Consider the following 14,016-nt stretch of genomic DNA (forward strand, 5'->3'; position numbering starts at 1 on the left):
AAGAATCTGCCTGCAGTGCAGGATACCTATGTTCGATCCCTGGGTTGGGAAGAGCCCCTGGAGAAGCACACGGCAACCCACTCCAGTATTCTTACCTGGAGAATCTCATGGACAGAGAAGCCTGGTGGGTTACAGTCCATGGGGTCACAAAGAGCCGGACATGACTGAATGATTAACACAAAGGAAAAGAAAGGGGGAAAGTTCCAGTCCGCCAGAAGAAATGATACACTGCCAGTCCTGTCCCATGACTGTCCTCTAAGGTACACACAGACAAAGCCAGGCGTGATGCCCATTAAAAATTTAACTATATATCATATTCATTTATTATCAATCCACAGGATAATTTGATTGCTACATGAGCTCATAAAAGCTTTTTCACCTTTACAAAATTAAAAAAAAAAACGTGCCACAAGGATGTAATAACTGCCGATAAACAAGAAAAGGAATCTTAAAATTATAAATTTGCTGTAGAAAAGATAAAAAACAATTATATTTTCTTTAGAATTTTACCTTGAATAAAATATTCCCCTGTATAAAAAATAAAAAAGCTTGCTCTGGTTAGAATTAAGAGTATTTTTGTCTTCAAATCTGAGAATTTGCATAATCTTTCCATGATAGTTTTCCTTTGTACCGCGTGGCATTCAAGCATAGCAGATTAGAAAGATTTTCTCTTTTTTTTGTTGTTGTTTTTTTTTAAAGCAGTCTTTTAAAATGGGACATTGGTGGAGAAGTTCATTTCCTTCTTCTCCTCCTCAGGGATGTGGAACACGGTCTTTGAGGGGAGGAAGAGGAGGAAAGAAAATGAATGGGAGAGGAGGGGAGGGGATGAAGGGAAAGAGATGGGAGGGGAAGGAAGGGTCAGGGCTGGGAGGGGAGGAGGGAAGAAGGCTAGGGAAGGGGGGTGCTGATGTGCTGTGAAACAGAGCAGGATCACAAGAAGGTCTATCTGTAAGTGCTTTTAAGATAAGGTGCAGAAGCAGACTGCAACGTCGCTAGTACTGCCCTATGTACATATTCACAAGAATAAAAAATTCCAGCTAGTTCACATTTTCTTCCTCCGTGTGGAGGCATCCATTCCACCATGCTGGCCTTGACCACAGGCAACGCAGCACCTCACTGCCCGTATATGGGTTGGTCCTATGACGTCCTTGAACTTGAGGGAGCAGCCCTGGGAGATCCAGCAGGCTCTAGAGATAACGCGTCTACCAAGAAGCTGGAGTCCTGAGTTAAAAAGAAGCTCCAGTACTGGAGTTGGACACAGCAATCAATGTTCTATTTTGTCAAGGCTTTTTCCCTTAAGATTCGTCTACAACAGATGTCAGAGAGAAAAGTAAAATACAAACAAACGATAAACACAAAGCCAAGAAATCCCGACAACCACCAGGGGAAGTCGCAGGCTTATTAGTAGCTCTTGACGCGGGCCTGGGTGATGTCTGACGTCTTCTTGATGACGCTGGCCCGGGTCTCCCGGTCTGGGCGGCTGCTGCTGGGCGTGGGGCTCATGGGGGCGGTGATGGGGAGGTCGGGGAACGGGGGCCAGGAGCTGTTGTAAGGCACCGGGCAGCTCTCCTCTTTGATGGTGACCTGGAGGTCGGGCTTGTTGGACGTGACAAAGGTGGCCATGCTGGGCAGTAGGTACGTGTTCCGCGGCCCCATGTTGCTGAGGTACTGTTTGCCTTCAACGCTCCTCTTCCGCCAGTGTGGCCGACCCTTGCAAAGAAAAGAATGATGACAGGTATTTCCTCTGCCCTTTCTCCAGTGGCTTTTTAAAACACGGCCCCTTCTCCCCACGTGTTAAGTATCTGAATTTAAGAGGCATGGAATAAACAAGAAGCTGAGTGACTCCACATCCTTGAACTGAGATCCATCCCCAGCCACACATGCCCCCAAAACACAGTTTCTCTCCCCCGCAACCTTTTATTTTTAATCATCAATGCCCGTCGCCCACCTCCCAGAAATCTAGCCGAGACTATTCTATGAAGGCAGGAAAATGAGGCAGCAGCTTGGTTTCTGGTTCCCCTCTAACGCCAGCTGCCTGGCCTGATTGTTAGGAAGCTCTGGGCCAGGATGGCTGGTGCGAGAGGGCGGCCAGGTCTTCACGATGGCCCCACCGGATCCCTGAGTCCAGCTGAGTTTTTCAGAGGAAGGCAAGTGAGGTGCTCAATAACAGACGGGGAATGCCCCTGGATCTCTTTCAAATGAGTGCAGTTCAGAGCTCCAGCATGCTGCCAACAGCTGGCTTCAAGCTGTGGGCGCCATTCAGGGAAGGAGCTAGAATTCTGACCTTGAAGAAACAGGGTCCAAATGTGTGAGCACCTGCGCCTGCTGTCTTTTCAGAGTTCCCAGGCTATCCTCGGAAGCAGTTCGCACCCTGGGAAATCGCTATATCAAACAACCACTAGACAGTCTGTCTGTCTGTAACTGACTCAAACACAGACACAAGGCAGGCTTCACAGGAATGCCTTCGCTCACCATCAGAGCCATTGGCTGGCATTGTCAGAGCCCAGCCAGAGGAAGGAGAACAGGAGGGGGACTCAGAATCCGACTGAATACACACCTGGCCAGTGGGCATGGATCGCGGGTGGCAGGGACTCTAGGGACCTGGAGAGCTGCTCCGGCTTAAAGCGCTTCCTGACATTGACCTCTCATCACTGCCCGGAGCCACCTGGACTTTCTATTTCTGCCCAAGAAGTAGGATGTTTATGGCCCTACGAACATCAGCGTTTCCTGGCTTTTTCCTGCCGCCACAGCCTCCTTTCTTACTGAGACATCTCTCACTCTCTGCCCTCCCGTTCAGTTCCCCAAAGCCTCGTTTTGTAAGTTGAAATACAAAAGCACTGTCAATTTTTACGTTATGTATATTTCACCACCACCACCAAGAAAAGAAAAAAAAAGCCGCAACTGAAACTCATGATCAAAAGAAAAGAACCTCCACTAGCCACGCGGAAACCACCGTGCTGGTTGGGAAGGCTCTGTCCCAGCGCCTGCTGGCGCCAGCGGCCCCGCCATGCTTACCTCCGCGCTCTCTTCGTCACTGGGCACGCTATCCGTAGTTTCGCTTTCTGTTCACAGAGAGAAAAACACAGGCCTATCATTCCTGCCGCTCAAACCGTTTGGAGGCTCAGGCAGTGTTTTAAAATACATATATATCAGAAACTTTTTCTTCCAAAGAAGTGGGTCACTAAACTCAAAACCTCCGTCTCCTTTGCTCAGGTCAAACGCGTGTGCCTGGGAAGTGTTGGGGTAGAATTGGGAGTTCTCTAGTTCTGTCCCTTCGGAGAAAAGGTTGAAGGTGGAGGGGTGGCTCATTTTCCCAGGGCCAGGCTACGTTTATTCATGGTCTCTGCTTCCCGGGGTGGGATGCTGGACCCCTGGGTGCCCGTCTGCCCCCCTGGTCCTCTGCCAGCTCCCGCCTCCGTGTCAGGCCCTTTCCTTGCGGCTGCTCCATCCAGGCCCCACACCATCCGCAGCAGCTGGTTCATTTAAATCCCAGCCCAGTCTCCCCAGGTCCCTCCTTTCCAGCCCAGTCTCCTCCCAGCCTCTCAGTGCTGATATCCTGGAAGGATAAAGGGGTTTATCTTCCCCCTGGCTTGCTGTGGATGCACAGATTCTAGGGGGGTTCCGTGAGCCTCAGCTGCCGTGTTTACCTCCTCGTGGGGTTCCCTCCTCCGGAGGGCAGGCGGGGCTGTGACTTGCTCTGAAACCAACGGAACAAGGCGGAGGCGACAGGCTGTATGCGATCACATTACATAAGCCTGAAACCCCATCTAATGAGGCGACAACCTCCCCGGCTGGCCTTGAGGGGGCAGGCCGCCACGGCAGGGAGGCACCCGGACAGACAACCGAGGGGCTGGTTCCAGCCAACAGCCAGCAAGAAGCTGAGGCCCTCAGGCTGACAACCTGCCAGGAACTACATTCCACCCCGCGCTGTGTGAGCCTGGAAGCAGACCCTCCCAGATCCCATCCTCAGATGCGACAGCCGCCCCGGCCCAGAACTGGACAGCGGGTCTCTGCAGAGAATGCCTGGAGCCGAAGACCCGAGCCAAGTCATGCCTGCTCTCCTGACCCTCAGCAACTGTGGGATGATAAAGTGTGTTGTGTTCAGGCACTAAGTTTGTAGTTGTAGGCGGCAACAGACGACAAACTCAGTCACCACCCTGATTCAGCCTTCCGGCTGTGAGAGACAGAGCAAGTGACTTGACTTCACGGAGGCACAGTTGGAAATAGAAGCACCTTCCAAAGAGGATGCTGTGCTCAGCCCGGGGCCCGGCACACAGCCCACATCCAGTAAATGCTGGAGCGCCTTTGTCCTGAGCTCACTAGCCTCCTTCAACACTGGATCTGTACCACATACTAGGGGAACAGGATCAGGCAACAACCAGAGGTGACATCACCTGTGCACAGAATACAAGATGTTTTTTTTTCAAGTAATTTACCAGTGTTCTTTAAAAAAAAAAAATTATTTATTTATTTTTGGCTGGGCTGGGTCTTCATTGCTGTGCAGACTTTTCTCTAGTTGCAGGGAGCAGGGGCTACTCCACAGTTGCGGTGCGTGGGCTTCTCATTGCAGTGGCTTCTCTCGTTGCAGAGCACTCGCTCCAGATGTACAGACTTCTGTAGTTGCAATTCCTGGGCTCTACAGCACAGGCTCAAGTAGCTGTGGTGCACAGGCTTAGTCGCTCTGAGGCATGTGGGATCTACCTGGACCAGGGATCAAACCTGAGTTTCCTGCATCGGCAGGTATTAATATATTCTTCACCACTGAGTTACCAGGGAATCCCCAAAATTTCAACTAAAAATAATTAAAAAAAAATTTTTAAGCAAACTACTTTTGATTTTTAAGTAAAAAAAATTTTAAGTGTTTCAAATACTAAATTGATGGCGTGCAGTTTTTCAGGGTTCACAACATCGAGAAATGAACGCATAGAAGGGAGAACTTCCAAAATACAGGGACACTTAGAGGTCACCCTCGGGGTCACTCACTTTACAGACAAGGCCTGAAGGGAAGCCATATTAGTGAATGTTTATGGGGTTAGTCAGAGAAGGCGATGGCAACCCACTCCAGTACTCTTGCCTGGAAAATCCCATGGACGGAGGAGCCTGGTAGGCTGCAGTCCATGGGGTCGCGAAGAGTCGGGCATGACTGAGCGACTTCACTTTCACTTTTCACTTTCATGCATTGGAGAAGGAAATGGCAACCCACTCCAGTGTTCTTGCCTGGAGAATCCCAGGGACAGGGGAGCCTGGTGGGCTGCCATCTAAGGGGTCGCACAGAGTCGGACACGACTGAAGTGACTTGGCAGCAGCAGCAGCAGCAGCAGTACAGGGTTAGTGAGCCGTGGGCCAGCACTTTGCCTGCAGGTCTTATTCAGTCTCTCAAGGACCCTAAGTCAGGAAGCAGGTCCTGTCACCCCACCCCACCTTCATTGGGCAGAAGATGTTGTGTGTTCTCGTGGCTTCTACCCTTTCCACTTCAAACCTACAGAGGCCCTGGCCTCCAGCCTCCAACCTTGCTGGTGGCATGGCTATGACCAGGTAGCCCCCCAGCCCAGACAGAGCCCTTCCGACCACACAGAGCACCAGTCCTAGACCAGCCCCCTCCACGAACTAAAGGCTAGGGAACAAATGGACAAACTGAGGCACAGAATCATTCTTCAAACAAGGAAGCTGAAAGTGATGACACGGGGCCCATCCTGGGGCCTCTCAGCACCGTTCTCGGTCACTGTACTTCAGTGACTTCACCCAGGCCTGAGCCACTGCAGACGGCTGACCACCTGCAGCCAGAAAACCGGTCCGTCCAGCAGAGGTAGCAGACGCCCGGGAAGCCCTGACCCTCTTTATTGGGGCAAACCAGCAACGCCAGGCACAAGAGACCCTTCCCCACCAAAACACATTATTGTAAAAACAACGGCAAGGGAAAGCACCCCTCCTGGCTTAATCTTCCAGCTAGCCCAGGACTCCTAAGAGGAGACAGAAATCAGTGGCTGCCACTCCCAAGAAGAAAGCAGAACAGAGATGTTGAGAAACCAGCTCAAGTGTGATGGTCTGAGTCAGCGCAGGGAGGGAAGACAGACCAGCCTTCTGATGCCCGGGATCCGGGCACTGAGGCTCTCCTGCAGCTCCGACCTCCCACGAAACTTCAAGATCCCCATTCCGTTTTGAGCATTAGCTTCGTAGGGCTCCAAAGTCGAGGTTTCTCTTCCTTTCCTGTAGGTCCAGCCCCTCCAATTCCTCCTAATCACCCTCCAGAAATACTTCGTCTTCTGTTCCTCTCCCCTTCAAATAAACACAGGATGCCACCAGGCTTGTTGGAAATGGGCAAAAACCAGCAGGGAATTGAGTCACCAACGTGGGAGGGGCTTGGGATGCAGTCTCTGGGAAGACTCTGTGCTGGGACCTGGCATGACCATAAACGGGATCAGAATGCTATCCACCTTTAAGTACAACTTCAGGGAAACTGCTGGAGACAAGAGGAGATACACATGCTCCGAACTTCTGTTTTCAGCTGACACAAGTGTCTGTGGAAGAACATCATTTCTAAAGGAAGGTCAATTCCCTCTGAAGCAGTTTTGAAGAATCTCCATATTAGCAAACTGAGATTTCTATTTATTTTTTTAAAGTATTTTCTTGGATGCTCCGCACGGCATGTGGGATCCTAGTTCCCGGACGAAGGATTGAACCCCTGCCCCTTGCATTGGAAGCGTGCAGTCTTAACCACTGGCCCATCAGGAAGTTCCTGATTTTTCTAGTTTTTAGTATTTAAAAGAACGGCCTCGAGTGCCTTCAGCTTAGGAGCAAAGGATGCTTGAAGCCCCAGCCTGAGGATATCAAACCCTTCTCTCCAGAAGAACAGCGGTACTTACAGCGACTCCTGGGTCACTGGCTCAAAGTGCTTTGTTGGGGGCCACGCATACCTATTTTCCTGTTTTCTGGGGTTTTACTTCACCACCGGTATTTTCACAGAACTAACAAGTTCACAGCAGCTGCTGCTTCCAGATCAATGTTGTTACTGACACATCAATATGAGTTGTTTTATTTTTCCTTTTCATTAGTTTCAGTTTGGGTTCTGATTTGCTTTGAGTAAAATGGAATTAAAAAAAAATGGGGAGTTGCCTCTTAAGCACAGTCTGAGTAAGTTGTAGTGTTTACAGAGTAATAGCAGGTACCTAAGCAGTTTGATTGATCTTTCTGGTCTCTGTTTTCCCAGAAGCACCCGAAGTGGGTTTGGGTGCTCCTTCTAGGACCTGCAGTTTTACAATGACGCTAGTCTTAGGCTCACTCTCCACGTAGCCCAGTTTCTTTCTTTCTTTTTTTTTTTTAGCTCTGTTTTTTTTGGCTGTGTGGCCTGACACGCAGGATCTTAGTTCCCTGACCAGGGATCTAACCCATGCCCCCTGCAGTGGAAGCACGGAGTCTTAACCACTGGACTGCCAGGGGAGTCCCCTTAGCCCAGTTTTTATTGTCAGACCATCTTAGGAACATGATTTGGAAGGAGACAACACGTCTTCCGTCACAGCCCTTTTGCACAATGACATCTTGGTACATTTTCTGGAAGACTTGTTCAACAAGTTTTATTAATAAGATTGACAAGGATTCTTTTCCCTCAATCACTTCCTCCATGACTTTTACTACAAGTCTCAATGAAAAGGTTCAAATCAGAGCCCTCTTTAAAATTATATATATATATATATATTTCTGTATTTGGCTGCATCAGGTCTTAGCTGTGGCGTGTGGGATCCTTTGTTATGGGATGCAGGCTTCTCTCCAGTTGCAGCACACAGGCTTAGCTGCTCCACAGCATGTGGAATCTGAGTTCCCCGACCAGGGATCAAACCTGCATCCCATGCATTAGAAGGCAGATTCTTAACCACTGGACCACCAGGGAAGTCTTTCAAACCAGAGTCCTCTTAAAGCACTCTTATTTTTGCTGCACCCAACAAAACACAAGCCTGCTCCGGTTTCCTGAAGGACCCAAAGTCTTTTCTGCTAGTGGCTGGTCTCCCTTCTCTCAGTTATTACAAATCAGTCTTTTGTCTTCTGCCTTCTTCTCCATCCTCTCATCCAGCCTTCCCCCCAGTACTACTGTGATTTCTCTTATTAAGCCACCAACAACATAATAAATAATCCCTGTTCACACACCGGAATCTTTAAAAATAAAAAGGACTCTTCTCTAGAGTTTCCCAGGGTTGGGCTTTGGGACATCCCTTCCCAGAATAAAGTGTCATGAATCCAACTAGAATTTCATGTTGTCTTCTAATAACATAATGCAAGTGTGTGTGCTCAGTAGTTAAGTCATGTTCGACTCTTTAGTGACTCCATGGACTGCAGTCCATCAGGGTTCCTCTGTCCATGGGATTTCCCAGGCAAGAATACTGACATGGGTTGCCATTTCCTCCTCCAGGGGCTCTTCCCAATCCACCGGTTGAACCCATGTCTCCTGAACTACAGGCAGATTACTTACCACTGAGCCACCAGGGAAGCCCACAGGGCAAGTACCTCCACTCAAAGAAACTGTCCCTTTTCTTGCTCAACATCATATTTAGACCACGGAGAAGACCGAGTTGCAACAATGAATGTGGTTTTTGTAATACTACTGGGATTCTATTTCAATGATCAGTAGGGAGGAAAAAAATAGCAAACAACTGCCTCCAAATACCAGTTTCCTAAATGAATGAAAGTGGTTAGAGGAGGCTGAAATTCACTTGAATAGTTCAAACAAAGGGACCCTGTCATGAAAAACAGGCAAACAGCCTATTTTTTTTGTGGAGACCATCAAGTTTAAAAAGGAATACAACCAAGAAGCTGTCTTTCCTAGCAGCAAGCTATGGAATTCCTGACTGAAAGATTTTAGCTACCCATGGTCAGTAACAGATAAGTTTCTGCTGTGTCCTGGGTTCTAGAAAAGTGGTAGTGATGACTTATCTTGGCTCTATCCAATAAGCCTCCCCGCAAAGGGTTCTGGAAAATTCAGACAATGAAAACAATGGAAAAAAATAAAGGCCAGGCTGAAACACCAGGCTCCGAGCAAACCCCTGCTGCCTGCCAGCCTGGCACTAAAATCCTTCTTTTCACATCTTGCAAATGTCCTGAAAAGGGTAATGACATTTTCATTTCTCTCTGCATGAATCAGCTGTTCTTGGGATTCTTCTGCAAAGGCAAAATGCTACTGCTGGCAGAACAGCAAGAAGAGGCCCTTCCAGAATCCCCAAGAACACTTCAGAAAACTCTCACTCAACAGATAAATAGAAGAGTTGATTCTAAAGCACTAACCCCTTTAAAAACAAAACAAACAAAAAAAAACGATGTAATAATGCCTGCAATGCATGACACAGAGCAGCCACACATTTGCAGCCATGGTCAGGGAAACAAAAGCAAAGTGGCTGAGTGTTTCAGGTTTCAGTTATCTCCACTGTAGAATCAGGGCATAAGCATTTGGCTCTGCCTCCTTTGCTTGGCCCTTGAGATCCTAGCATGTGGACTGCTCTGAATGGCAGAGCCCCACGAGTTCCTGCAGGGCAGCATCACAGTGCAAGGGCCAAGAACAGCATCAGCCACGCGTGGGTCCCACTGTGCTATAGATTGTCCATCTCTGGACACACCGCTTCACCCCAGCAGCCTTAGATACTTCATTTTTAAAGACATAATAATGACAGTACCCAGGGCTATTCTCCTGACAATTAAATAAGCCAGTCAATATCCAGCACTTAGCATAGTTTCCAGGGCACAACACACACGCAGCAAACAGTATCGTCATAGTTCCTATTACAGGGAATGGTACACACAGGAGTTCAAAAGATGTTTCATGAATAAATAACTGATGACAAGCTTAGCCTGTTTGGCAGATTATAGGCCTCTTGTAGCCAAGGTTGCTTCTCACTTTCCTTTTATGTTTGCAGCACAAAAGAAAGTCAGGACCTTGAGGACATTCTGCGAAGTGAAATAAGCCAGTCACAAATGAACCAATACTGTATAACTGCACTTATATGAGGTACATAGAGTAGCCAAATGCAGAGAGACAGAAAGTACAAGGGGGACTGCCAAGGGGCTGGGGGGAGGCGGATGGGGAGTTACTGTATATCCGGCACGAAGTTTCAGTTTTGCAAAGTGAAAGAGCTCTAGAGATGGACGGGGTGCTCCTTGCACAACACGGTTAAGGCACTGAATGCCGCTGAAATAGCTGAAGCGGGGGGACCTCCCTGGCAGCCCAGCGGTTAAGACTTCTCGCTTCCACAGCAGAGGGCATGGGTTCATCCCTGCTCGAGGAACCAAGATCCCACATGGCACACATCATGGCCCCCAAAAAATAGTAACGAAAAGGCTAAAGTGGTAAATGTTATACTACAGATATTTTACCACAATCGAAAAAAAATTAAGTTGACATGGAAGCAAGTTGGGGTTCAGGAAACAGAAGGTTAATTTAGGGGCTGCTAATGTACAAACGATGTGTCACATGAATCCACCTAATTCTGAAGCCGACTCTGTGCCAGTCACTGGGGTGGTGCCCAGACTGAAGGACACGCTACTTGGCAGCACATAAAGAGCACTGGGAAGAACTCCTGACCTGAGCGACTGGGGTTACCCATCAGAGGACATCCACTTTTTACCTGTAATAACCCTGACTTAGACCTTACATTTCATAATTATAACTGAGTCCCAAAAAGTCAAGTGGAGATCGTCAGAAGGAGGGTAAGACGTAATGTTGGTGGAGGAAGGGAACCACCACTTTATCCTCTAAGGATGGGAGAGCCCGCTGAATCTGGTCCTAACGCTCTGACATCGGGGCCAATTTCTGCCAGTCTGGGGACATTCCCTGGAGAGTTCAAAATGCTCAATGAGAAGCTGTGCTAAATTGAAAAAGAAGCGGAACCTATGTGGAGATGACAAGGAAACTTGGTGGAACGTGGGGTCTGCAGGTTCAGTTCAAATTCTGACCCAAACACTTATGGGCCTGGAGCAATCCCTTCACTTCCGATGAAGGAACTGGAAGAGGTGATCCCTAAGGTCCTACCCAGGTGGGACAAACTCAGATTCCATGAAAAACACCCTTCCAAATTTCTGATAATGTGTGCAAATAAAACAGACACAGATGAACTGTTACACTGGCCAAAACTTTCGTTCAGGTTTTTCTGCAACATCTTTCTATAACATCTGTAAAATCGAACATACTTCTCCCCCCAAAGAAATCTTATTCATTAGTCATGCGTGAATATGTTACGGGTGATCAAGTGAAATGTGACCAAGACTTGGAACTGAGAACAAAAGTGTCTAAGGAGATGGTGCTTGAGAACATTAAAGACAGAATAATTCCAGCCAGAGTAATCCTTAGGAAGGAGGAGAGGTTGTCTGCTGTGTTGGTGAAATGGGTGACCTTAGACTAAAGGATCTCCTTGCCTTGTTCCTCGTTCAGTGGCAGAGATTCTGACCCACCCAGCCCCTTACCTGCGTAGGAAGACACGGGGGAGATCTGCAGGGGGTAGAGCTCACTCATGCTGACCGGCTGTTCATCGCTCTCGGTGGTCACCTCCACAACTTGGCAGATGTCCGGTGGGTTAGCGACAATCTCTTGATCCTCATAGGTGCCGTCCAGATGTGACTGTCCTACCACTTTAAAGAAAAGACGGCCATCATGTGCCACCATCACCAGTCTATACCATCCTGGCATGCACTCTCAAGAAAGAAAACCTCCCCCGAGAGAGCCCAGGAGCCGGAGTCCCAGTTATCAAATGTCATCTGCCATGAAATAAGAACAAGCCTTCACTTTGGGTTAATGTCCCTGGAGAAGCAGCTTGCCAATAACCTGGCTTCCCAGGGCTGAAATAGCCCTGCCAATGGTGCTCACGTGTGGTAGCATCCCAAACTCAACCCGCCCAGGGCCAAGGCTGCAGGAGCAGGGGCCGCATCCAGACCTACCCCCAGGGCACAAGAGGGAAGCAGTGCTGCGAACATGACCCATTTCTCTTCTCTGCTCCTCCTCTAAAAGAAGCTGCTGTGCTAGTTTCTGGGTCCTGGGGTCCAGAGAGCTCATCAAACTTTAACAAAGAGGAAGGACCACCAAAATCCACCCTATTGTGTCATGTCTAGCTGTGGGACGCTCTGTTCATACTCTCCACCCTCTTCCTCCTCTGCAGGCAAAAGATGTCATATCAGAACGATCGAAAAGACTGCCTTCCCAGTTCTAACACAGCTTCGCAGCATCAGCTCCTCAAAACACTTAACAAGATGAATTCTGACCACCTTGGCTCTGAATCCTGCCTCAATCTTTTTTTAAATCAAGCTTTTCAGTTTGCGATCACTGGAGATTCACATGCAGTTGTAAGAGATAATACAGAGATCCCGCACACCCTTTGCCATGTGTCCTCCAATGGTAACACCTTATTAAACCCTCGTACAGTATCAGGACATTGACACTGATAATCTATGCGTCTTGTTCAGATTTCCTTGTTTCACTTGTACTCCTGCGTGTGTGTTTGTGTGTATACTTAGTTCTGGCAATTTCATTACACACGTGGTTTCACATAGCCACCACCACAGTCGAAACACCTAACAGTCTAATCATTACAAGCATCTTCTATAACCGTTATCCACTGTCCTTCAGCCTCCTCCCCTTGTCTCTAACCCCTGACATTCGCTCATGTGTTTCCCATTTCTATAATTTTTGTCATTTCAAGCATGCCTCACGGATGAACTCACACGGTAACCTTTTGAGACGGGTTGTTTTCACTCAGCGTAATTCCCTGGAGATTCATCCAAGTTGTTGTGTTTATCAGTAGTTGGTTACTTCACACTGCTGAGTAATATTCCGTGATGCGGATGTACCACGGTCTGCTTTTATTCACCCACTGAAGGACCTGTAGTATGTTCCATTCTTTGGCTATTATAAATAAGGCTGCTATGGCCATTCACGCACAGTTTTTATCTGAACATAAGTATCCATCTCTGGGACAAAGGCGCAAGAGTGCAATTGCTGGATCACGTGGTAATTAGATGTTTAGTTTTACAAAAAACTGCCGAAGTAGCGTACAGAACGGCCATACCATTTTACGTTCCCACCAGCAATGAACGGATGAGCTCACTGATGCACATTTTCGCCAGATTTTGGTGTCATCATTACTTTTTTGACTTTACTCATTCTGATACATGTTGGTGATACCTCACTGTGGTTTTAATCTGAATGCCCCTAATGCCCTGTCCCACTTTCAAACAGAGCAGACCATATACTTCTGTTGGCAACTGATTGGATGGGATATCCCTGAAAACTGGCACCCATAAGCAAACAGGACCGACGTTTTCCCAAGGGCCTCTCTCAAAGCACTCTGTACCCATAATTAACTTACGCTTGTGTGTAAGTTACTTTAACATTTTATCACATGAGAATGTCAGGGAAAGCATCGCTATCCCATTATAAATGAAGACACTTGGGCACAGAGAAGTACAGTGGTTCCTCCAAAGTCACTCGGCTCGGATTATGGGCAGTGCTCTGAGTCCCTGGCCACCTGGAAAAGGTTCAGGTTAGGCGGGAAGGCAGCCACATTCCAGTCTCCTGGAGAAGTTATTAGCATCATGGGCCAGTTCCTGCATTCACTGCTCCAAGTATTTTGATTTCTGTTTATACATGGGTTTCTGTTTGAACTGCCTGGGCAATGTGGGGTGATGAAATGACCAGCACAAGGTAGGGAGAACATAACCCGATTTCTATACAGGGGAGGTTTTAGAAAAGAGTGAGAATCCATGGATTTTCTAGCGAAGAAAAGAAAGGTGCAGAAGAAGCTGGGAAAGGAGATTTGCGGATGTGATAACAGACTCCTCAAAGTCATGGCAGAAGGAATGGAATGGAAACTGGATGCCACCAAGGTCTTCCTGGAGGGGGTCGCATAAAATTAAAGAAGAGGAGGGCAGGCTAAATATGGCAGACAGACTCCCAAACTCTTATTTTATCCTTTGGATGATCCTACTCGGGCCTGAGAGCATCCATTATGCTGTTCACCAGACACACACTGAGCACTGACACTGACCTCT

General features: G+C 48.0%; 1 protein-coding gene across 4 annotated transcripts in view; it reads right to left on the minus strand.

Moving 5' to 3' along the window:
* Nucleotides 1-292: 292 nt before the first annotated feature.
* IRF2 (interferon regulatory factor 2) overlaps nt 293-14,016 on the minus strand; it is an 83,639-nt gene continuing 69,915 nt past the window's right edge. For 3 of the 4 annotated variants that reach the window (XM_061404153.1, XM_061404156.1, XM_061404155.1), the window contains exons 7-9: nt 11,440-11,604; nt 3,016-3,062; nt 293-1,710 (exon numbers count right to left, since the gene is read on the minus strand). In XM_061404153.1, the coding sequence (XP_061260137.1) occupies nt 1,402-1,710; nt 3,016-3,062; nt 11,440-11,604 (521 nt within the window). In that variant the 3' untranslated portion in view covers nt 293-1,401. The other variant, XM_061404157.1, reaches the window with a different exon arrangement.

Source organism: Bos javanicus, chromosome 27 (assembly GCF_032452875.1).
Source record: "Bos javanicus breed banteng chromosome 27, ARS-OSU_banteng_1.0, whole genome shotgun sequence".
NCBI classification, from domain to species: Eukaryota; Metazoa; Chordata; class Mammalia; order Artiodactyla; family Bovidae; genus Bos; species Bos javanicus.